We start from the raw sequence: 22,672 nt of genomic DNA on the forward strand, positions 1-22,672 counted from the left end.
CAGCAAAACAGGAATAATCTTTGCCCTTACTCTTACAAGGTAGAGATTATTTCATTAGTATTTATGAAATACATGCATATTCTGACAGCACTGTGGGAATGTCTCTGAGGAAATCTGTGATCCTTTTTACTCACTGGGAAGTTTGGATAATGAGGCTGAGGGGCAYGTGTGGAATGGGAAAGGCAGAGATGTCATTAACACCTGCCCCATTAACACTGCTCACTGCAGTGAGCATTTTGGGGGGAAATCTAATGTATGATCATCGAAGTGCTCCATCATAATGCACATGAGCAATTGAAGATTGCAACAGCAACCTTATGTCTGGCTTTTACTATCTTTTTAGCATGTGATTAGAAATACAGGATTGAGATAAATCATTGTGATCGGTCCTTAGCTGTTACAGTCATAGAGTTACACATTTGCTCCTGTGAAATGAGACTCATTTTAAATGCTGCTCAGTATTTATGTCCAGTGCTTTTGTTAGAAGGCYATTTCAGTCTCCATATTGCTCTTGTTCTGGGGATACTTTTAAGCATTCAATTCAAATACATGGTAGCTGTCTGGGTTTGTTCTTTCTTCCCCTTTCCCATTTGCTCCTGTCTGTGTCTATCTTAAATCTCTTTTTTCTCATGCTATGTGAGAAGAGAGCAGCCCTGTTCCTGTGCTGAGATGAAGTCCTCCTCTATCTCCTCTCCCTTTTTAAATGGGTTTGCTAGAGCTTTAGTTTCTCAAATATTGATGACCAGAATTGTAAAAATAGTTCCAGTATTTCATTGTCTGAATTGCAAACACCTCATGACTGCAAGAAACTGGTGCCATGTAGTCACTTGTGTTCAAGTAGTGCATAACCAAGTCCAGCACAGGTTTTGCTTATCTCCCACCAGAAACATTTCTCCTTAATCACTGAGAATCTTACCTTGCATTTCATATTTTCACTTGCTTTTGCCCCACCCTGGATCACCCAGTTCCCTCTAATGGCCCATTTGTGTTGTACTTACCTTTGATAGTAAGGCAATGCCTCATTTGGTCACCAGCAGATTTTATTACTGAAAATTAGACAAGTCACCCCACTACTAATGTCCTACCATCCACTTATGATTTCCATTTTTSTATCCCTTATTGCCCTCTGCCCATCAGTCAGTTTTTTACCCCCTCTTAATTTCTATATGTGACTTGAGAGCTGGACAGAAGTGCTGCAATGTGTAAATRAACCTGTGCACCAGCCACTCTGTCTGAGAGCAGATTGCTTCAACTCTGTGTTTTGGACTGGTCCACCTCCTGCTACAGAGCTGCCATGCTCCAGGGATTGACTGAGCCTCTGTGCTAGGTTTCCATAGCTCTTTTCATGTTCAAAGAGCTACTGACAGCATCGTTTAGCAGCCAGAAAAATCCCGCAGAACTCCATCACCACAGGACACTTGTCATTTTGGACATCATTTTTCAGCAGTTTGATTTGGGCTTTTGTCTGTTTTGTCTGTGCCAAGTGATGCAGAGGTGGGTGGCCTCATCTGAAGGCTTTAAAGACACCTTCTGACTTTGAAAGGCATGGTCCTGAAATGCAGAGGATCCCATGWGAATTCAGCAGCGCTGTGAGTTGGAAGCTGGTGGGGTTCCCCTTCCCATGAGCCTTTTAATGTCTCCCAATGAATAGTTTTAATTTCCACTGAGATATAAAGAGTTAGCCTGTTGACAGTTTTCCTACCGTGTCCCTGAATAGGAAGCCTAGAGTGTGTGTGGGCTCTGGAGAATGGGAAAACTTCTTAAGGGCCTCTGAATAAATTGATAAAACTATTTTTAGTTTTCCACTCTCTTCCTTCTGRTAAATCAAAACTGAAACATTTAATGCAAATTCCTCCTGAACTGGTGACTTTACTGCAAAATCAAAGAGTAAGTTGGGGATACAGGGAGTTTTTCTGGTGTTGGCCCTGAGAGAGCAATAGTTTGCCTCCATGAGGTTTTGATAGACTTCAGCTTGACTTATAATTCCTTAACTTTGACCTGTGAAGTCAGTCAGCCTAAGAGYTGTCACTCTCCTGGTGCTCATCACAGTCAGTCACTGCAGGTCCTTCCACGCAAGCGGCTCCCTCCAAAGGCAGCAAGGTCACTTGCATGAGAGCCAGCTCTGCAGCTGATGACTTTTTTGCAAGTCACACAGGTTATTTGTTCCTCTTGGAATGATATTTTGGTTATTGCAAGTGATTGATTTTGCAGTAGGGTGGAGATTTTTGGTGGATATCTCACCAGGAGGCAGAAAGTCATAATAAAGATAGATGGTGTTGGAGGCTTGGAGAGAGACATTCATCTGGAACAGGTGGCTTAGATTTGGAGTTTTAACATCATAGAGAGATGCAGGCATAAACAGCTGGTAGAGCCAGAGGGCCCTCAATAAAAAGCCAAATTCTGTTTGCATTCTTTGGTGTAAGGTTTGAGACCAGATTCCTCTTTCTCTCTTTTTTTTTTTCCTCTTTGGTTTTCTTTTTTTTCCTCCCTTTTTTCCAGTAATGCTTGCAATGCTGTTATATCTGGAATCGAGACATTTTTGTGTAATGTTGCAATATATCCATGGATCCATAACCCCCATGAGAGGAGAAGCAAGGGTCCAGTGAAGAAAAGCTGCTGCATGAGGGAGGGTTAGGAAGGGGTGAGCCTTCCCTCACGTGTGATCCTCAGTGCAGCTGAAATAGAGGAGGTGTTGGTCAGTTCGTATAACCAAGTGAGCCCCTACTTGAGGGCAGAGCAGCTGGTCAGTGAAAAACACTGACAGGAATTAGTTTAGAAGCACTGATTTATGAGAAAGGTTAAAAGGTGGGGGCTGAGTGCACATGAGAGGGATGTATGGGAATAAATATAGTATATATGGATTATAGGAACCCCTGATGTATGAACAAAGCAGGAATGGAGGACAAAATAATGTTTGGTTCCAAAGGAAAATGTAGAACAAGTGTTGTTTCTCTTTTATTAAGTTGTGGCTCAATAAAGCATTTACAGCAAAATCTACTCTCTGTCCTGAAAGCAAAAAGTAACAATTTCTCTGAGAAACAAACATACAAAAAAAACCCCAACAGATGAAGAAAATCTGAAGAAYGCGGTGTATGTACATTCTGCCGACAGAGGTTGTTTTACTTTATAGGCCAGATCTGGTCATTCTCAGACAGTTTAAGAGCAAACCCTTTGTCTACATGAAATCTGTGCAATGTGTGTTGTTTGGGTATTGATTTTCCTTGTTGCCCTTCAGCTGCAACAGAAAACACACACCAACAGCCTTTCAAAACCCTTGTGCCTCTTCTAGGGCTTGCTCTGACTTTTTTGCTGCAGAAGGTTTAGCCAGGACTCAACTGTAGGCTTTATACTTACGTTTTATCTAACTGCTTCCATTGTTCTGAATTATTTTATTCCCACTTGCTCCTTTCCAGGGTCTTGCTACAAAAATGGTTTTGACTTTGTTCTTTGAGATTAGGTTCCATTTTTTTTTTATTGCTTGTATTTTAATATGGCCTCAATCCATTGCTGAGCCTGCTGAGGGCTTCTGTAGCACAAATATTAATGTTACCAATTTTTTCTTTTCCTCCACCTCAGTTTTTCTGCTTTTGTGAGCTTCATGCTGCATAGATTCTGGGGAGAGATGGTCATTATCAGGTTGTAAGGAAAATAGTATGGCAATATTCTGCTTAAGTACAATCACTAATGTAAAATACCCTTTGCTGCTTTTGTCAGAAGCCTCCCCAGTAGTTACTCTAGACAGAAGACCAGGAGTCACCTGTGAGCAGTGAATAGCTCAACTATTTGCATGTAAATAGTGTTTGTTTGATTTATTATTTTTATGATGCACTTTTCAAATAATAGCTGGCAAATGTGGTTTTTGTTTAGTTTGTGGATTCAGGTGATTTTTTTTTCCATTCCCCCCTCCCAGCTTGCTTTTATTTTCTCCAGTCTTGCATCTCTTTAGGAAATTGCTATTCAGCAGAGTGAGGCAGAGGTCAGGGCAGGCCAGTGTGGGCGAGCGAGGACACCCAGGCTCATTGCGTRTGCGCCAAGGGAACACGTGTACACTTCACAGCAGGACCACGCTGCTGCCTGTGAGCGCAGCCAGACTAGAGAGCAGCAGTGCACATCTTCACCCCAAAAAACAGCCCAAGCCTGTACTCTTGGAGTGCATTATTTTTGTGGTGCTTCTTTATAGCTACGGCTTCTTGGAGTGCATTATTTTTGTTATGCTTCTTTATAGCTACGGCTTCTGCAGCTTTTATTGGACTTGTTGCTCACTGATCCAGTAGCTTGGAAGCAGTGGCTGCTTTGGCACGCTTAGGAAGGTGTTCAAGCTCTAACTTAATGATAACTGGGAAATAAGCAGTGTCCGTCCTTTTTGTCCTGTGCCAACAAGGGTATCAGATGCAGCATTTGCAAGGCTTGTGTGTTATTACAGCATTGCAAAGAAAAATTAACTTGAAGCTGCCCAGCACTGGAAGGACATGGTGGGGGTTTAGTTCTGAAATGCAAAGACACCACAGCTGCTGCTGCCCAAAGATTTTTCTTGAAGGAAATGTCTTAATGTTAAAGACATCYATCAGAAAAATTTTAAATATTAGAAAAGGGAGTGGAGTGGAAGATGGATGAGCTGACATAATGTCCTAGCCACTTGATTTTGAAACCTGCATTTGAACAARTTTCAAAAGATTCCCTGTGAAAAATGAGTTTGAACTCCAGTCCTTTWCATGGCTTTTTAGGTGTGCATTGCACAAAAGCAGCAGAACTTGTAGCTGCACAAGTGCAGTCCTCCCTACGGAGGGGTTTAAAAACTAACAGAATCCTGAAGTTCTTCAAGAAATTTGCTATCATGCTTGCTRGGGTCAGGCTCCATACTGCTCCCATTTGACATACACATTTTTAACCGGGGGAAGGTTTGGAGTGTGAAGGWGTTCTTAGGCAGTTCTTTTGCCCCAAGAAGGTTAAAGGAGGCCTAGAAGAATGAGAGGAACCTGTGATGGACTTTAGGAAGGCAGTTCAGTGTTTTTATAGTTCCTGTTAGTGTAATCCATARTGTTCTGCTCCCCAAAATACCCTTCAGAATATCTTAGTTTACAAGTAGATCTTCTTCTCATTCTCCTCAGTGAAATTATAATTCTGATTTGGTTTGTTTCAGAGCTGGAAAAGGAAATCACCAGGAGACCGAAGAAAGTCTGCATTGTTAAAGTGGTGGGMACAAGGAACCTGTGGAAAAACATTGTAGTGTTGTGTGTGAACTCGTAAGTGCAATCTCTTTGTTTGAATAGTTGTGTGGTCAGCGAAYTGGGAGCAGCAATGGGAAGTGATGAGGGAGCTCCACTCCTGTTTCCTGGTGTGGGACTATTCATTAATGTCTCTGATAAATAATCCTGGAAAAACACCAGCTGTTGCAGAGAGCTCTGTTTTAGTGGCAAAKGTGGAGGAGCCTGTTGGCTGTTTCAGGCAGCAGAGGCACATCTCCTCAGGGGCTGTGCTTCGAGTTCATTGCTATCGCCAGTGGTCTCGTGTGGCCACATGCTGGTAGGTGCTCATGCATGCAGACATCTGCTTGGCATCCCAGGTGGGAGTTTTGGAACCATTTATGCCAAAGGAGTGCAGGTTCAAGTTRTTTACATCAGACAGGGCTGTAGAGAAGATGTTGCTCGCCAGCAAACACAAGGCTGCTCCCTGGTGTAAGAGCTGTGCTTGGTGCACCTTCACAGGCAGATTTCAAAGGGTTTCAGCAGTCCCAAACCATGTACGGGGCTCACTCAAGGGGAGAATGTGCAGTCTCACACAGAACACTTTGATGCTTGACTCCTAAAGCTTCAGTTTGCACATGCTCATGCCTGCAAAATCAGGCGTCAGCCTGAGGGTTTTGCACATTACAGGCTCTGAGACCTTCTGTCCAGAACTGAACACCTTGTAAAGAGAAAATACACGGGTTTGCAAATTCAACTGTGCATTTTCTATTTTTTCCACCTTGTAGAATGCCCATTTGAWTTTTTWAAWTTTTTTTTTCAAATGGGAGKTGGGCATGGAGAAGACTGGGAATCCCCTTTCTCCACTAGGTTCCCAAGTAAGTAGCTCTCTTGTGGCTTTTTCTTCTTCACTTCAGGGCAATACTCTGCAGCCCTCTCTCCCATTAACAGGCTTTTGGATCAGTCATTTCCCAGAGGGGACAGCCCCCGTGCTGGGCAAATAGTGACCCAGAAGCACACAGGTTTCAGGGGTCAGTGTCCCCTCTTGTTGGTTGCAGAGCCAGCTCTGGGTTTATGAGTTTTGTGTTTCTCTTCACCCCACCAGTGAGTGACTCTCTCTGAAACAGTGTTTTCTCCTTAGGCTCACTAAGTACATTTAATAGACAGTGTTAAATATATTTGTGAAAAATATTTACATGGGGCATTCTCCTCTTCTCCCTCACCCACATAAATTTTGCAAATTTGGAAATTCCCTAAACCAGAACTAGGCAGCCCAAAGAATAACTTCTGGTGTTAGCACATGGAGGCTGTTTGCCATCCAAGCAGAGCATGAAGCAGATGCACATCTGAGGAAATMGGTTTCATGTTTGTTTTCAGGGAGTGAAAAAAAGGCCACTTCATTTTACTTCTGTTATTCCTGTTAAACAGGGCTGTGCTGAATTTTTAGTACATAGAGAAGGAACCTTTTGCAGGGAAGTATAAGAAATCAAGGGAGACAACTATTTTGTTTTAAAAATAATTATTCTGAGCTGCTCACCAAGTTAAGAGGAGAGGGTAATTCKTAGAGAAGCAGGATGGAAAGCAAAGTGCTAATGATACAACAATTTAGCTTATAGGTCATGGGCCTCATTAACAACTTCCACAAGTGTTGTTACACGCATAGAAAAGAATGAGAGAAGAAATGCTGGTTAACTCTGCACTTTTATTACTACTGTTTTATTGATTAATGTTTCTTTTATGGGAGGAGCCAGCTATAACCTCGTTATCCAAAGTAAATATCATTTTGTGTAACAGCAAGCATTTGTACTAGGTTTTTATCAGGGGAATGTGTTTGGTATTGAGGGTGGGGTTTTGAACTAGAGCATCAATTCACAAGTTTGCAAGAGAAACTCCTCAGGCCATGGGCTGTYATGAACTCAGGGACTGCATATCCCTCCAGATGTTTCTATGCTTATTTTRATATCTAATTTACACTGACAGAGCTTCAAAATCCTGATTTTCAGAATGATAGAAGTGTATCAGTGTAATGTATCTSCCATYCTTTTTTTTTCTTTTTGAAKACCTGGATCTSTGCCTYCCACTCTCTGAGGCACTGTTAATTTGTGCCATGGGGTTGTCCTGTGTAAGTGCCAGGGACAGGAGGCTCTTCCTGGCAGAGGTACTGGAGCTGCGATGGGTGCAGCTGAGAGCATTGACCTCTCCTGTTGCACCCCTGCTGTGATTTTGTACCTCATAGGGAGTGAAACTGGGCTTCTCATCTGACCAGTGCACCTCTTCAGTCCCCTGCTCCTCTTCAGTGCCCTGCTGTTTCCTCTTCCTTTCTTTCTTTTTTTTTTTTTTTTGGAGGCACAGGGTGAGACGGAAGAAAGAGGAATGAAATGTGATGGTAAGGTGTTGATCAGTGGCACCTCAAAGAAACTTTTTTAGGATGAGGAGACACATTGCTCTGAAGGGTGGCGTAAATGTGTAGACTGARCTAGAACTTACTGTTTCATGATCGCAATAATCATTGCAGCACATATGATTTCAAATCCTCCTTTCCCAGAAGGTTTCAATTTCAACAGGGTAGCTTGGGAATTGGGAAGTGATGTTTCTTGCTTAGTACGACCAGATGCCACAGGCAGGTGGGTGCTCCTGCTGTTTTGCTGTCCAAGCACACAGGCTAATTCACTGCAGCAGTGCTGGCTCTGTGGCTGACATAGGATGTCCTCCCCTGGGAATGGGATTTCTCAAATACAACAGGAAAACCAATTGCACGCTAGGAGTTCTTCTAAAGTTCCCTGTGCCCTGATCATACCATGAGCAGCAGCCCAATGAATAAAGCCAGCAAACGTTTGGTTGAATAGAGATTTTTTTCTTTTGCTTCTTTTCATCATKGCTTATTTTTACAGTAGCACCTGGAGATAAGTTTTTTATTGTATGCAGCAGAAGAAATTTTTCCTGCATTAATGTCTCCCAGTGCTCAATTACATTGCAGTGTGTGTTCTGCCCTCTCAGCAATGGTCTCTCYTGCCCTCTCCTGTTTCCCCCAGGCTGACTGGTTATGGCATACACCACTGTTTTGCAAAAAGCATGATGGGGCACGAAGCGAAGATGGCGATTACCCACAACTTCTATGCGGACTACTACACCATGGCTGGGATCGCRCTGGCCTCCTGCCTGGCCATGTGCCCTGTGGTCGGGTTTCTGGGGAGGAGAGGAGGACTCCTGCTTTTCATGATCCTCACAGCTCTGGCATCACTTCTGCAGCTGGGCCTTCTCAACTGTGAGTTGTGGATGAGAGTTTGCAGKACCACACAATCTTGACATGCAAATAAGGGACCAGGAAATACTAGCATTTTCTTTGCCTTTCCCAGATTGGTCATGTCATACACCTGCATAGTTTAAGAAGCTGAATTTGTTTGAAGGCTTCCCCAAACACTTGTTTCTCCAGCTCATTAACAAAAAGCATTGTATTCTGGATGATTCCCACAGCAAACCTTATTGAGCTTTAGTGCTGTATCTGGGGTTGTCACCGAGAAAGCAAACAAGGAAACAAAAAATACTTTTATTTTAGTGAAATAGCCCCCAGGGAAAGTCTGCTTCTCAAGGGGCCTCTAAACCAAGCAGAAGTTAGAGCAATAGGTGTATGTCCCCTGCCTGCTCTTAGCATCTTGCTATGAATAATACACAGGTAGCATAGAAAATGTGCAGCTGAAAGACCCTACTTTAACAGAGTGTGTATGTATAGTCCATGTGAATCTATACACACAATTTTGGGCGGTGACACAGCATTTCAAATGGGTTGTTCCTGCCAAAAGTAACAATGTCCCACCTCTTCCTTTGCAGGCAGTAACTTTTGTCTGGCCCWTTTGAACTGCTTCAGCTATTAAAACTGCTATAGAAATATTCCTTTTCCTTTTTTTGATTTTATTTTCTTTTTTGGTTGAAGAGGTTGAACTTGATGAATCAGAGAGGTGTTGAAGCAGGGGGAAGGCGGGATGTGCTTTGCCACTCTCACAGTCACCAATCGTTAGAACCCTGTCCCATGAAACCCCACCCCAAGGAAGAGGGAAGAGGGTTGAGACATACTTTGGACAAACTGGATGTGAAATAAACACCAAAACACTGGTTATTGCTGGTTTTAATTTCTAAGTTTAGAAATAATTGAGGGCTTTAATAAGAAAGAGCTTTTTGCATTGAGAATGGAAAGTTTTCACATGCCTGCACACTGAGCTCCGAGCCAACAGGAATTGTCCATATTTACAGACCGTGTTTCCTGGAGGCATTTACCAAGTTAACTTTTAGCAAACATGCTATTTGTGGGAGTGTAGCACAGAAACAGGCAACCTCTTTCATGGCATGGAGGAAACTCCAACATGGTGTGTGTTTGCTCCCAGCTTGGCACAGATGTTTACATTCCCTTTGAGCACATATTTACCGTGTGCAGCAATCCCAGCTGAGAGCGGGAGAGGTCCTGTGGCCCCACCTCATCACCGTCTGTTGATGGACTGAGACCATTCACACGCAGACTTGTGCTGTGTGTGCAGCCTCCCCAAACYCCACGTTCTTCTGGTGGCGTCCATCAGGGTCTCTCTGCACTAAATTTGCCCATTTTAGGGCTTTTTTTTAAGGATGGGCTGTTTGTTGAGGCTGTTGAGGTAATAAAACCACACTTGCTCAATTGAAAGTGTGTGAGAGCCTTTAGTGTGCTCCAGAGCCACAAAAATCTGGTTGCAGTTTTTCAACAAAAAAATTGATGAGAGAGGTGGGAGACAATACACGGTTGAACTCATTACACCCTTTTCCATAACAGGTTCAGGTGGTTGTGTTAGCCAAGTTGCTACAAGTGAGATCAGGCATGGCTTTAGGTGCTTTGTGCTGCATTGGCACTCTCAATGCAGTGCCCCCTCAGTGTTTCTGATTTTGCTTTGTGAGAAGAGGAGGGAAAGGCAGCCCCGAACTTCAGAGCAGCTCAACTCCCCCAYTCTTGACTATGCCCACCTCTTCCTCAGAAGAGTTAAACAGTGTTTGGAGAGAAGCCATGACCTTGCTGATCATGAAATCTGTCACAGCACCCTGCATGTTCTAATTTAGCATAATTTGGGTGTAAATGGTGAATGAAATCAGAATTCGAGAATGGTGAGAGAGAGAGAGAGGGGTATTCTCTACCAGCCACAAACCTGCAGCAGACCTTGAAGCTCACCGTGTCTGACTGTTCTCTGAACTCCGGGTGTCACTTGGGAAGTCACAGAAGTCTGGAGGGACATGACCACAGAGCTGTGCCCAGCGTGTGCTGCTGCCCTTCCCCTTGCTGCTCAGTACTGCCATGGGCTCCTGTGTGCTTGGGATTGGTGCTGTGTGACACATGGACCATCAGCTCGTGGTTTTGGACAGGAACAGGTCTCCCACTAGTGTGACGGCRCTGATGCCCAGAGTTTGCTCTCTAACCAAAGCTTCTGTTGGCCATTCCCTCAGGGCTGCAGCAGGAGGGCATTTTCTTTTCTCCCCCTTCATTAACAACAAAGAGGCCTTTGTGTTAATCCCAGTGGTGATTCTGGGGCTCTTAAATATGCTTTATTGCTGGTTTGTTATCACTGTCTCATTAGCATGCTGTCCTCCAGCTGAGATGGGCCTGGAAACAGCATGTCCTATCTGGGGCCCAGGGAAAGATGTGCTGGTTTTGGCATGGGAAGGAATTGTATGGGGTGAGCTAGGGTGGCATGTGGGATTTACCTTTYTTTTTTGTTTTTTTCCCTTTGGATAAATAAATGTGTAAAAATAATATGCTCTTGTTTTCTCTCCCTTTCTCATTTTTATCCTTCTCTGACTTCTGCGGTCTTGGATCCAGTGATTGGAAAATACAGTCAACTTCCAGACTCAGGTATGGTTTGCAGTGAGATACAGGGTAAGGCTTTCTCAGAAAGTCTCCCCCTGAGAAGCAGCATTCCCAGTTCAGGAATCTCAGATGTGATTTTTTTTTCCMGAAAAGAAAAGGGGGCTAAAACACCTCAAGGATGCTTTTGATAGGGGGATTTAAACACCTTAAAAAATACTTTCCCAGGCTGAAGTGCTGTAAGAGCAATGCTGTGACAAACTACAGGGGAAAAAATTTACCTTTCTGTATCAGATTTTATGAACCTGTCCTTGAGCAGCTTTTCCAAGATTTGTTGTGCTGAGCAGTCATGACTCAGGGGGTCCATGGTGTAGCCTCACCCATTATGCAAGAGTGGTCAGAGGCTCAGAGTTTGCAAGGTGCTGTGCTCATGTCCTTATCAGCTGGCAGGCACCTTATCATTTGCACTCTCCCCGAGACTTGGGGTGCATTGCAGAAAGGCTTTAGCCCTGAGAAAGCTGTAGCATTCAGGAGATGTAACCAAAGAGCTCCCAAATACCTTCTGCTCTCCTGACAGCTATGTATTCAGCAAGAACAGAAGCAGGTGCTAATTTTCACTGGATCCAGCCTAGAGAGTATACCTGCTTGGGACTGCAAACTGAGGAGCTCTTTCTTCAGGCAGGCCCTGAGGTTTGGCTGTAGAAAGGTGGGGRAGCATTGGCTGCCAAGCTCCAGTTCTTTCCCCAGTGCTCCTGTCAGGCACTGTGTGTCCCTCATATGGTGCAATGGTGTCCATGAGTGCTGTGGCCTCCTCGCTGAGCTTGTACAACCCTGAYCAGACATCCCACCCYRCCCCAAAGGAGGGGTGAGTGGGGAYCAAGTGAGAGATGTGCAGTCTAGAAGACAGTTTCCTCTAGCTTTGTTTACATTTACTGGGGTTTCTCCAAGTGCTTGATAGACACTCTTTGCTCCCGGAAAGCTCGCTGCCATCCAACCGTGAAATGCTTGAGCAAACAGCCCTGACTTGAGGGAGTGCTGTTCTCACCCAGAGTTGTCAGGCCAAGGCTGTCAAGCTGGGCTTGCAGCAGAGTTCGCAGACTGATCACGTGCAGGGACCTCGCACAGAGATGGGAGCACCACTGTTCCTTTCCCCTCTTGTCCTGGAACCCCTCCAGTGCCCAAACCCCACCGTGCAAGAYGTTTGGCAGCCTGAGGGATGCTGCCTGCCTCCACTTGTCTGTCAAACATGAGAGGGAAAAGGCTGGTGCCTAAAAGACTACCCAAAGATCTGTTTTTTCATGGGTTTCACMTTTTCTGTGGTGGCTGAACATAAAAAATTCTGCTATTTTTTGGCATGGCATTATGACCTTTTTCATGTATGTTTGTATCTCAGGTGCTTAGGGAATGGATTTTATAAATATCAGTTTCAAAATAGTATTCCAAAATTACTCAAATTCTTGTTGAGAGAGAAAAGAGAGTAATAAAAACCTCTTTATTTGTTTTCTTCCTTGGAAGTTTGACCTTATTCTTACTTTTTATGAACACACTTGTCTTATCAGGTATGAGTGACAGCGTCAAAGACAAATTCTCTGTTGCATTTTCCATCGTGGGTATGTTTTCTTCGCATGCTGTTGGAAGCCTCAGCGTGTTCTTCTGTGCTGAAATCACACCCACGGTAATCAGGTGAGACTTTAGAGCCCCCCTCAAAAGGTGGGGACAAAATTATCCTCATTTAATTCATAATGAGCTGTGTAGTTTAACACATCGTCTGGGAGGGTAAACCCCTGGTAACTCACAGCAACTTGGGGGCCGCTTTTTGCGGCTGCTGCAGTCARTCTGCCTGAGTAAATGCATGTCTGTGTGTGGCGAGGCTTTGTTTTCCATGGCTCCACCTGGTGTCCATCGTGGTGATATCAGCCGGCCTGGCAGCCCGTGAATTGCAGCCTGGTGGGGTCTCAAGCTCCCAGCTGAATCCCTTGGTGTGGCTGGACCGTGTGGTTGCTTCACTGACTCTGCGGGTTTTGTTCAAGCAACGACCGGGCGAGCCTGCAGCTTGATATGGAAGGAGAAATTCCATGAGTGTGCAGAGGAGGACAGGGTTGCCAGCAATCCCTGCTTCCATAGGACAGGTTAGCCAGGACAGCTGGAGGGGAGGTGTGGAACACGTGGTGGTAAACGCCGCTGGATGCAGAGGGGCTCTGGGCTGCTGTCCCGCAGCAGCACCCCTGGGAGAGCTCTGGCTTTATTGCACACAGACTTGTCTCTCTTCACACACAGATCTATCTTAGCAGAGGTTTTTCCAAAGAGGAGCACTTGCATTCTGGGAAACAGTAGAAATCAGGCAGATGATCTTTGTTGRAGAGTTTCCCATAACACATCTTTGTATGGTATGGGGTGTGTACCATCTCATATGTGCACTGTTGTCTTTCACAGCACGAAGGTTGGGCTTTTGTGTTCTGGATCATGCTTCTAGCAATGCCACAGCAATTCAGGACCCTGCCCTGACTTCACTGAATTTCCCAGGAACCTAGGTCATATGGGTGGGTGGGAGGGAGAAGGAGTGGAGGAAAGAGAATACTTTTTTTTGTCCCCTCCAAATTATAAGCCTTTTCAATAATTTCACAGAAGTATTATTGCAAAACTGCTGTCTGAGTAGCCAGATTCTGCTTGCTCCATGGCCTTTTTTTCAGGCTACCTAAATCTGTGAATGTATTTTACAGATAACATTATTTCCGCAGGAAAAGGCAGTGTGAGTTGTGAGATTACACAGCAACCCAAAACACTAACAGCTATTTTTTATGTGAGTGTCAGTCAATTYGGTGCTTTTATGCCTCTTTAATTTTCTCCTTGTCTCTGTTTGAAAGACACACAGATAAGGAGTTGACCATGTAAGCCAGAAGACAATCTGCCAAGTAGGGTCAGATGTGCAGCGTGAACTTAGCAAGCTTTTTTCCCTTAAATCACTTAYGTTGCTMCAGGGAAGGGGACAAAACCCTGKCTGGRAGCYGAAATTCTGCTTCCCCTGACTCTGCAGGGTGACACCAGGCAGATGACAGCAGCTAGATATGCCTCRGGGTCCCTGTTTATTTATAGAAATGCTGATACTCGCACAGCTTTGCGGTCCTACCACCACAATAAGATCCACTCAGGGCTGTAATTAGGAGCTGTAGCTCAGGACAGTGCATAAATCTGTCTCAGGCAGAGTTGTGATTGAATTGCCTTCTGTCTCATCATTGGYGGGATCTGGCTGCTTCCTCATAATGTGCTCTCCAAAATGCCACCTTGGATGCCCTTTSGASGTTGGAACTAGRTGATCTTTGAGGTCCCTTCCAACCCAAACCATTCTGTCATACTAACATGCTTTTGGTTGGATCTCGAGGAAACGTAAGAGGAAAATGAGGCAAAGAGAGCACTGGGGTTGTCTCTGGGGTTTCCCTGATCAAATCCTTTTTCTGCAATGCCCCATCCCTGAGGGGGGAAAACAGCACTGCCATTACCCAGGGTAGTAGTGGCACTATAGCAAACCCTCAGCACCCATCCTTCTCTGCTGCTGTGGTGTTGAGATGAGCAGTTCCAGCAGTACAGGGGGAGAACAGCCAGGTCTTCATCACCAAGAGATGCCACCTGCTCCAGCAACACAAACGTTCCACACTGTCATGTCCCAGAGGGGTCCTTTGGGTCTGTGCACTGCACCCCRGTGTYCTCACAGTMRRCAGRGKGGCCTCACCAGCAGTAAAAATTCTCTTCCGTTACCAGGGAGTCCAGAGCCCTCCACCCAAATGCTGAATTAAAGCACTGAGTGTCACTGATAATCCATATGGAATAATCTTCACACCACTGCAGCTTGCACATCTACTAAATAGGAAAAGGCTGAACTAAATACAGCATGTCCTCTCCTCATCCTCCACATACTCAGTTACTGTCAAGTAGGAGATGGTTCTGATTTTTCTCCCAGTGTCCCACTTTAGTGCCCACACACCGAAGAAATTAGGAGTGGGCAGTGATGGCTGAATTAGGGTCTWTACCCATCAATAGCTGCCTCAAGGCAAATTAACAATTGTTGAGGAAACTCTCCTGTCTGGCCATCCAGGAGCCACTCAGCAGTCACGTTCACTCAGAGTTCTCAGTTCACAGCCTCTTGCCTTGGGGTSCCACCCCAGAGCTCAATCTGCAGCTGACGCAGCACCTTGCACCCCCAACTGCCTGCACTGAATGTATTCCTCAGTGGGATGCAGGGCTGTTTGCTGGCACCTGAGCAAGGCCTGGCTTCCCAGAGGTGGTGCCTTGCTTCATGAGGCCAAGGCTATCCTGGTGGGTAACTGAATCTCTGGCTTAAGAACTGAGTGCATGAAATGTGACTTATGGGACACACTGTGGAGGTTCTCATGGACTGACTTCATTAAGTGGCTGAGCTGACTGGGCAAAGCCTGGAAAACCTGCTCTGATTTCAGTGTTGGCCCTGCTTCATGCAGAAGGCTGTAGGAGGTGCTCTCCCAAAGTCYCCTTTAGCTTGGGCATTTCTCTGGCTCGCTTGTACTCCGAGCCTTGTCCTGTGTTCACCCATCTGCTCAATGCAGACATGGCCATCCAAAGACAGGATTAACATTGCTCTGCTCTCCAGAGGAATGCTAAGAAGCACAAGACCCTTTCCTTAGAACATCAGTGAGGATGTCTTGCTGCTCTCTGGAAAAAAACTGAGCTAGCAAGGAAATCCTCCCCCATGAATAAGTACGACCTTTCTGCATACAAAATTTTGAACCTTTTGCGGTCCCAACAAGGTCCCTTTTCGATTTGCCCATGTTGGTACCATAAACCTCATGCAAACCATCCCTCCCCACTATGAGTGGGGAGCAGGGGTTGGGGAAGTGGCCCTGATCCACCATCCATGGGGCCATGCCRTGGGAAAGCCCCCCACAGCAGGCACTGGCAGGCAGAGGAGCGAGGGACAAAGCTGGGACTCGCTGTGGGTGCCAGCAGCCCTCGCWCTCCCTCTCCAGGCTCACTCTGCAGCTGGAGAGTCACTGAACTACAGACACTGACCCCTGCCATGGCAGACCTCGTGCTGAGGAGGAGCAATGCCCCAAAGCATTCAGAATGTTTTTCTTTTCCACCTGCTGCTCCATATCACTTGCAAAAGCAGTGTGAATTATGGGGGTGCTGTCTCTCTGACCCTCTAGCTGCTTTCCTGATGTGCATGGAAACAAAAAATTCCTGATGGTATTTTCAGTTTTTTCTTTCTTTTTCCCCCTTCACATTTTTACATCTGCAGTGTAGTTAAACCTTAAAGAAACCCCTTTTAGGACACATGCCAAAATGTGTTTTCAAGCCACCTTCTGCCAGGTTTCAATGGCCCTGGAAAAAGTAATGCCTACTCTAATTACTGACGTCATATGGAAAAACTTTCCCCCCCCTCCACAAATCTGAAACCACTTGACCCATAAATGACAGAGCCGTCTTTGTTGTTGCCTTTTCCCGTTTTCTTTCAGCTTGCTTGATGTCCTTCTACAGCAGCATTTAAAACTCACCTCAGGTCCTCCTCAGGGGGCTTGAGATACAATTTGGCCATAGCAATCACTGATGTAAATGAGCTGGGCTTTTGTTGCTTCAGAGCCAGCTTGGAGAGAGATTTGCCGTGCATTTGGGACTGGTTGTGTCGATTACTCATGTGAGTGTATTAATGAAGTTGCAGGGAGGCCAGTTGCACAATAGTTGCATTCAGCTGGGTTTCTAAATTGCCATCGGAAAGCTGGCAAGTTTTTAATAAGGGCTTTTGCAGTGTTTGGGGAAGTCACTGTTGTCTGTGAAAGATGCTSTGCTGAGTCCGAAGAACTGGAACATACCTATGTGAATTTTTGATCCAGTCAGTGTCCCAAGATCATCTTTTGAAGCCTATGTTTGCTGTCCTTCGGCTGTCAAGTAAGCAGCAGTGGATTTTGGAAGGGATTGAGTGAAGATTAGCTTTAACATGGTGGGGGCTGAGTGGATTTGTAGCTTCATGGTACAGTGATTTCTAGTATGCTTAACAGCCAGTGAAASTGTTTTTTCCCAAGTATTTGCCATAAAGCCATCCATTTTCCTTCTGCAAGTTGTCTTCTGTAAGGGCCRGTTTTTGTTGATAATAACAGCTCTGCATTGGGCCAGGAACTGAAGCACCTGAGCCCCTCTGATCTCCAGAGGGTTTGTAATAGATGACAACCCCAGAGGAGCTGTAGGAAGCGTGTTGCCAGCACAGGTTTGGGAGGGAAGCAGGGTGCCATTGAGTAAGGTGTCAGGGAAGTCTCCCTCTGCAGGCAGCAGGGTCTTTGGAAAAGGAAGGACAAGCTGCCACTCTCACAGATTTTGTTAAAATCAATCATTTAAGGGTGACTCTCTGCTGGCCAGAGACCTCAGCTGTTGCACAGCTGGAGGGAATGGCCTGTCCCAGAGRAACACCTGCAATGCCACTTGTGTGTGGGGTCACCCAGCAGAGACAGAGCGAACTGTGAGGTGTGACAGGTCTGCCCACACCAGGACCTGGAGAGATGCTGGTAGGGCAAGGAATTGCAAGAGTTTGCTGGCATAGCTGAGCATCGGGAGAGAGCACTGAACTGGGCTTTCACAAGCAGCTTTTGTGCTTCTGGCTGAAGGAAGATAAGTCTATGTTCACATTTTTTTCTGAAAATCATGCATTTTATTACATCATCAGTGTGTTGAGAATTTCCAGCCACATGATTTTATGTAGAAAATCTTTCAGAACTCAGTGTTTGGTRTAATGGATCAAGGCAGTGGCTTGTAAAGTCTAATCTCCTGCCTCCACTGCTGAATGGTGCCAGATACTTCAGAGGCAGCCAAAATGGGTTTCTGCACTTGCTGCTCCTTGGTGTGTCTTGTCTAAATGGAGAAGGCTGGCATGCTAAACAAAATCTGGGTTTCCCTCACTGACTGTGGGAACACTTGGAGCTAGGAGTACTCTGGAGTGCTGTCTATGCACTCACATGGTAAAGCTTCTCTTCTTCTTATGTGGGAGCAGTTAAATGGGCATGAAATGACACTTGAGTGTAATTATTTCCCCTCTGCTGTGCTTGCAGGGGAGGCGGGCTGGGGCTGGTCCTGGCCAGCGCGGGCTTYGGCCGCCTGACCGCCCCCATCATGGAGCTGCACAACCAGAAAGGATACTTCCTCCACCACGTCATCTTCGCCTGCTGCACACTCATCTGCATCATCTGCATCCTGCTGCTGCCCGAGAGCAAGAACCAGAACCTGCCCGAGAACATCCCGGATGGGGAACATTACACCCGGCAGCCCCTCCTGCCGCACAAGAAGGGCGAGCAGCCCCTGCTCCTGACAAACTCTGAACTCAAGGATTACTCTGGCCTCCATGACTCAGCAGCTGTGAGTGACGGCATCTCAGAGAACACCACTGCCAACGGCATGAAGTCAATGTAACTGGGTGGATTTTTTCCCTTCTCCTCTTTTTTTTTTATTATTTTATTTCCCCTTCTTCTGTTTCTTCACCTTCTTTTGTATTTTATTTGATGCTGTTGTGCGGGAGGAGTAGCACTTTGGGCAAAGGTGTTTTGCACAGATTTTACAAACCAGTGGTGGAGCAGACACAAACTTAGAGGAATTCAACTCTACTACTAAGGCAAATTTTGGCATCTTCAACTGTTGTGCAGATTACTCTTGAAAAAGTTTTGGGGGAAAAGACTCATATGAGAAAAGACCTGGCTGGCGGTAGCCCTTCAGAACTCTTTTTTTTTCCTGCCATTAAATATGTATATTTATTTTGATTTATTCTCAAGAAGCACTTTATTTCCTTTTTCTTTCATAGATCACAAAAATGAAGCCATCTTATAAGAGGTGCAGCCATTCCAAGAAAGAAACCATGGGGGGAGGGGGAGTGTTGTTTTCTGTTTTGTTTTTGTGTTTCTTTAAAGGAAAGAGGGATCCACTGCAAAGTTGAATTGACTTAAACTTAGACTTGTGCAACATTCTTCTGCCTGTCTAGAAAGTCCAAGTGCCCAGATTGCCGGCTGTGTTTGTATACACTTAAAAAGGAAAAAAAAAGGAAGAGAAAAAAAAGAAGAAAAAGCAAAGCAAAACCTGTTGTGACTCAAACTCTGACTGCATTTTAGGCAGCTTATATTTGTCTTTATAGCCCATGTGCACTTAAAAGTTACTTTCTAAATTAGTCCTCTTTTGTTTCCACCAAATGCATTGAAGAAAATCCTACCCAAACAAGCYGATTTTTCAATGAGAATCAGCTTTCTGCATTTTAAGAGTATATTAATTTATTTTAGGTGGTTGCCACTGGTCTTTAATAGTAAYGTAGATGATGCAAATGATTTGACTAATGATGCAAAAATTACTTTTGCCAAGAATGGCTGTAATCATCAGAAGGCCCAGGATCTCTGACTGCTCCAGGAAAAGAGCATGGAACAGAGGGAGTAAATAGTAAGGAGCATGGGCTGTGATCTGTACCTTTCTTCCAAAAGGCAGCAGAGCTGGGATTTCTGCTCCTGGGAAATGAGTATCCTGGTATTGTCTCACTTGTTTTTAGAACCAGGGTTTGGGTTTTCAATTTAAGTGGACAAACTGCTTAAATGACTGTTGTAAARGAATAAATTGACAGCCTGTGAAAAATGACTTACTGAGCTGTCTTGGGCTCTTAGATATGTGTTCTGGTTCTGACCCAAGACTATATAATGAATTCACCCTTTTTTTCCCACTTTCCCAACTGTTCTTGTAAGATTTTAGTTCAGGAAAAAGAGTTTACTCAAATTGGATTAATTCACACATCCTGCTGTGTAGATGGCACTTTGATAGTGGCCACTCGATTTCCCTCCTCCAGACCCCAAACCAGCTATTTCCTTTGGCCATTGGCTTTTGGTTCTCACTCAAGAGAATATTGTGAGGACCTARTTCAGTGCAAGGACTTTGTAAACAGTTTTCTTGCATTGTGTTAACCCCCCCGCTCTCCCTCCCTGTTCTCCTTTCTCWCTCAGGCCATCCATTTGTGATTGCTCGGTAGTGCAGACGTTCAAGCAGAGCAGCAGGATGTCGATGTTGTACTGAGTGTCCGTATGATTGCCACTTTGTTTGATGTACATCTTGCGTTCACATGCAGGGGAAGTGCTCATTGGCACTTTCCTCCTCTACCTTCCCTTCCCCTTCCTCCCTTGCTGTATATATTGTCGATTAACTACTGTATCTAACGATTTCCATCCTCCATGAGGCTGCCAATGTCCTCTTACAGTCCCCAATAAATCAGAGATTCATGCTCCCAGCAGGCCATGCAGTAAAGCAGCACAGCCCCAGACGCTGACGGATGCAAGGGGACAGGTAGACCTGCAGAAGCGACAGGTGGTTATGTTCAGAGTAACAAGGTTGTCCTAAAGCTGCTAATTTTTACGGAGGATGATGTGGACATTTGGGTTCTTCTCGAGCCTGGTAAGAAACACTGGACCAGTTGATGGTAGTTTCGCCCAAAGTTACACTACTGGTTTCTTTCACCTTCGCTAGACTTGCTGTGACAGCAAGAGCCTGATCTTCCTCACACTCAAGTTTTATTGTCAGGCTTGAGTGCAGCTGCTTCCTTTTGTTCTGTGCCGAGACCTTTGCAGTCTGTGTTCACCTGAGGAAAGAATCCAGCCCTTCCCCACTCGTGCAGTATTCACGTGCCAAATTTGTGCAATACCTTTTGCCTTCGATGCGAGATGCTTGTTGCAAGCCACACACATTCGGGGACAAAAGAATTCGGGTTCAGGACAAAACACTGAAGAAGCAAAAGGCTTAAGGGAAGACAAAAARGGCCTGAGAGCGGAGAAGGTGCGAGAGCAGAGACAGAAAGCAGTGTCCTGCCGTTCATCGTGCYGTGGAGCCAGCGGCTCCTTCCTTCGTGTTCTTGTGTGCCCGTGTGCTCCAGCTGCGGCTCAGCTCTCGCAGACCATCCACAAGCCTGCAAACCCGGCTGCCTCCAGCACTGTCAGCGGTCCTGGTCAGCTCACCACTGCTGCCCACAGTGCTTTAGCGTTTCCTATTCTGGTGGTCGCTCTCCGATGACAGGCACAGGGAAAAGAATTTAAACATATCAACATTTAGAAAGTAAATACACCAGGTGACAGGAACATGCAGCATTTTTTTTTTAAGAAAAAAATCTTACCAAGTTGATTTGATTTGCTGCTTTTTTGCTTGAAAGCAGGTAGTCGGTACTGATCTGCAATGAAGGGAGCCCCAGCTTCTCTATTCGGTTTGGCCCTCTGCCTCTGTCACAACAATAAAGCAAAAACTAATTTCCTGCCTTGGCAGCTCCAGTTTTGCTCCTTTTTCTGAAATCATGAACACTTGTGTGATGATTATGTTCTTCCACACATGCTCATGGAGTTGGAAAGCTTTCACTGAACATATCTCGTGTGGAGGAGTCAGGTACCAGGYGAGGCAGCGGGGCAGAAAGGGAGCACAGGGATGCTTGCCCTGCCTTGTCTAGCCCTGCAGCAGGACAGGGCTCTCTGCTGGGTCCCAGCCTGCTGAACCATCGGTCATGTCTCCTCTGCAGCCATCACCAGGAAAGGCTTTTCTCAGGAGGCTCTTTCTGGCCACCACGACAGGGGAAGCAGTCCAAGCTATCTCGTCCGTTTTYGGCCTTTCTCTCTGAACCTTCAGTAACCTCTAAGCCCATCAGTAGATTTTTCTTTGGGTTTACCATTTAAGGGCTTTCTCCATCTCTGTAAGTTCAAACTAAAATGTGAAGTGACATTATGCTTGATCTTTGGGGGTTTTGTCCCCCTTTTAAGGTTTCAGTACTGCTTTTGTTGCCAGACACTGCAAATGGATAACGACAGTCGCCTGTTTGCSTGTGTTTTGTGGCCACTCTGACATAGGGTTGTGTGATTTACTTCTGGGTTTCACTGAGCAGGCATTTTTTGTTGTCATTATTTTTAGTGGAAGTATTTAACTTAACTGTTGCCACTTCCTGGAGCCAAACACTTTACTGGTCACCAAATTGGAAGCAGAAGTGCCATTAACTGAACTCTGTGAATGTCAAGTCAAGTTGCGCCTGTAGCTGGCACATAAGACAACACTATTGAGTGGGGGGATGATCTCCCCTACTTTAACTTCTTTTTAATTTTATTTTATTTTTTAAGAAAATAATGAAATTACAAACCTCATTTTAAATGTTTTAAATGTAAAATGTTTCGGGAAAGGAGTATGGTGTGTTTTGTCTAGTGGGCGAGATCTCCCTCCCCATTTCAGTTTCTGATGAAGTTTTAAAGAATCGTGTTACTGTATGTTTTGATCATGAATAGTCTGGTGGTGCTTCCTCATAGCACAAGCTTAAATCAAGTACTGAAAACAGTCTTACAAGCTAAATGTCTGCATGATGTTACATCTGTTGTACCTACTGAGAAGAACTTTGTATGTAAATGTACAGAATAAAATGACGTTGTCCCATCAGTTTGCTCTCCTTGGTCTGGCTCCCTTGCAGTGACTTCTCAAACACCCAGCAGCAGCTGATGCCTCAGCAAACAGCCCTACCCTGCTCTACAAACAGAATGAGTTGTTTGTAAATCAGGCTAATTAAAAYAGCACATTGATTTGCAACTAATTATCCTTTATAGTCAATTACTGAAGCATAGTTGACTCCGCTGGGTRGTGTAAATGAAGAAGAAAATACCCTTCATTAACTGCTTTTTGC

General features: G+C 45.1%; 1 protein-coding gene across 2 annotated transcripts in view; it reads left to right on the forward strand.

Moving 5' to 3' along the window:
- SLC22A23 (solute carrier family 22 member 23) overlaps nt 1-22,431 on the forward strand; it is a 106,514-nt gene extending 84,083 nt beyond the window's left edge. For both annotated transcript variants that reach the window (XM_057369150.1, XM_057369151.1), the window contains 5 exons: nt 5,141-5,243; nt 8,216-8,448; nt 11,014-11,046; nt 12,558-12,681; nt 18,066-22,431. In XM_057369150.1, coding sequence (XP_057225133.1) covers nt 5,141-5,243; nt 8,216-8,448; nt 11,014-11,046; nt 12,558-12,681; nt 18,066-18,423 — 851 coding nt within the window. In that variant the 3' untranslated portion in view covers nt 18,424-22,431. The remainder of the gene's footprint in view (nt 1-5,140; nt 5,244-8,215; nt 8,449-11,013; nt 11,047-12,557; nt 12,682-18,065) is intronic.
- The last annotated feature ends 241 nt before the right edge of the window (nt 22,432-22,672 follow it).

The sequence above is a fragment of the Malurus melanocephalus genome, unplaced genomic scaffold, assembly GCF_030028575.1.
Source record: "Malurus melanocephalus ecotype Western Australia unplaced genomic scaffold, MMel_1.1 scaffold_103, whole genome shotgun sequence".
NCBI classification, from domain to species: domain Eukaryota; kingdom Metazoa; phylum Chordata; class Aves; order Passeriformes; family Maluridae; genus Malurus; species Malurus melanocephalus.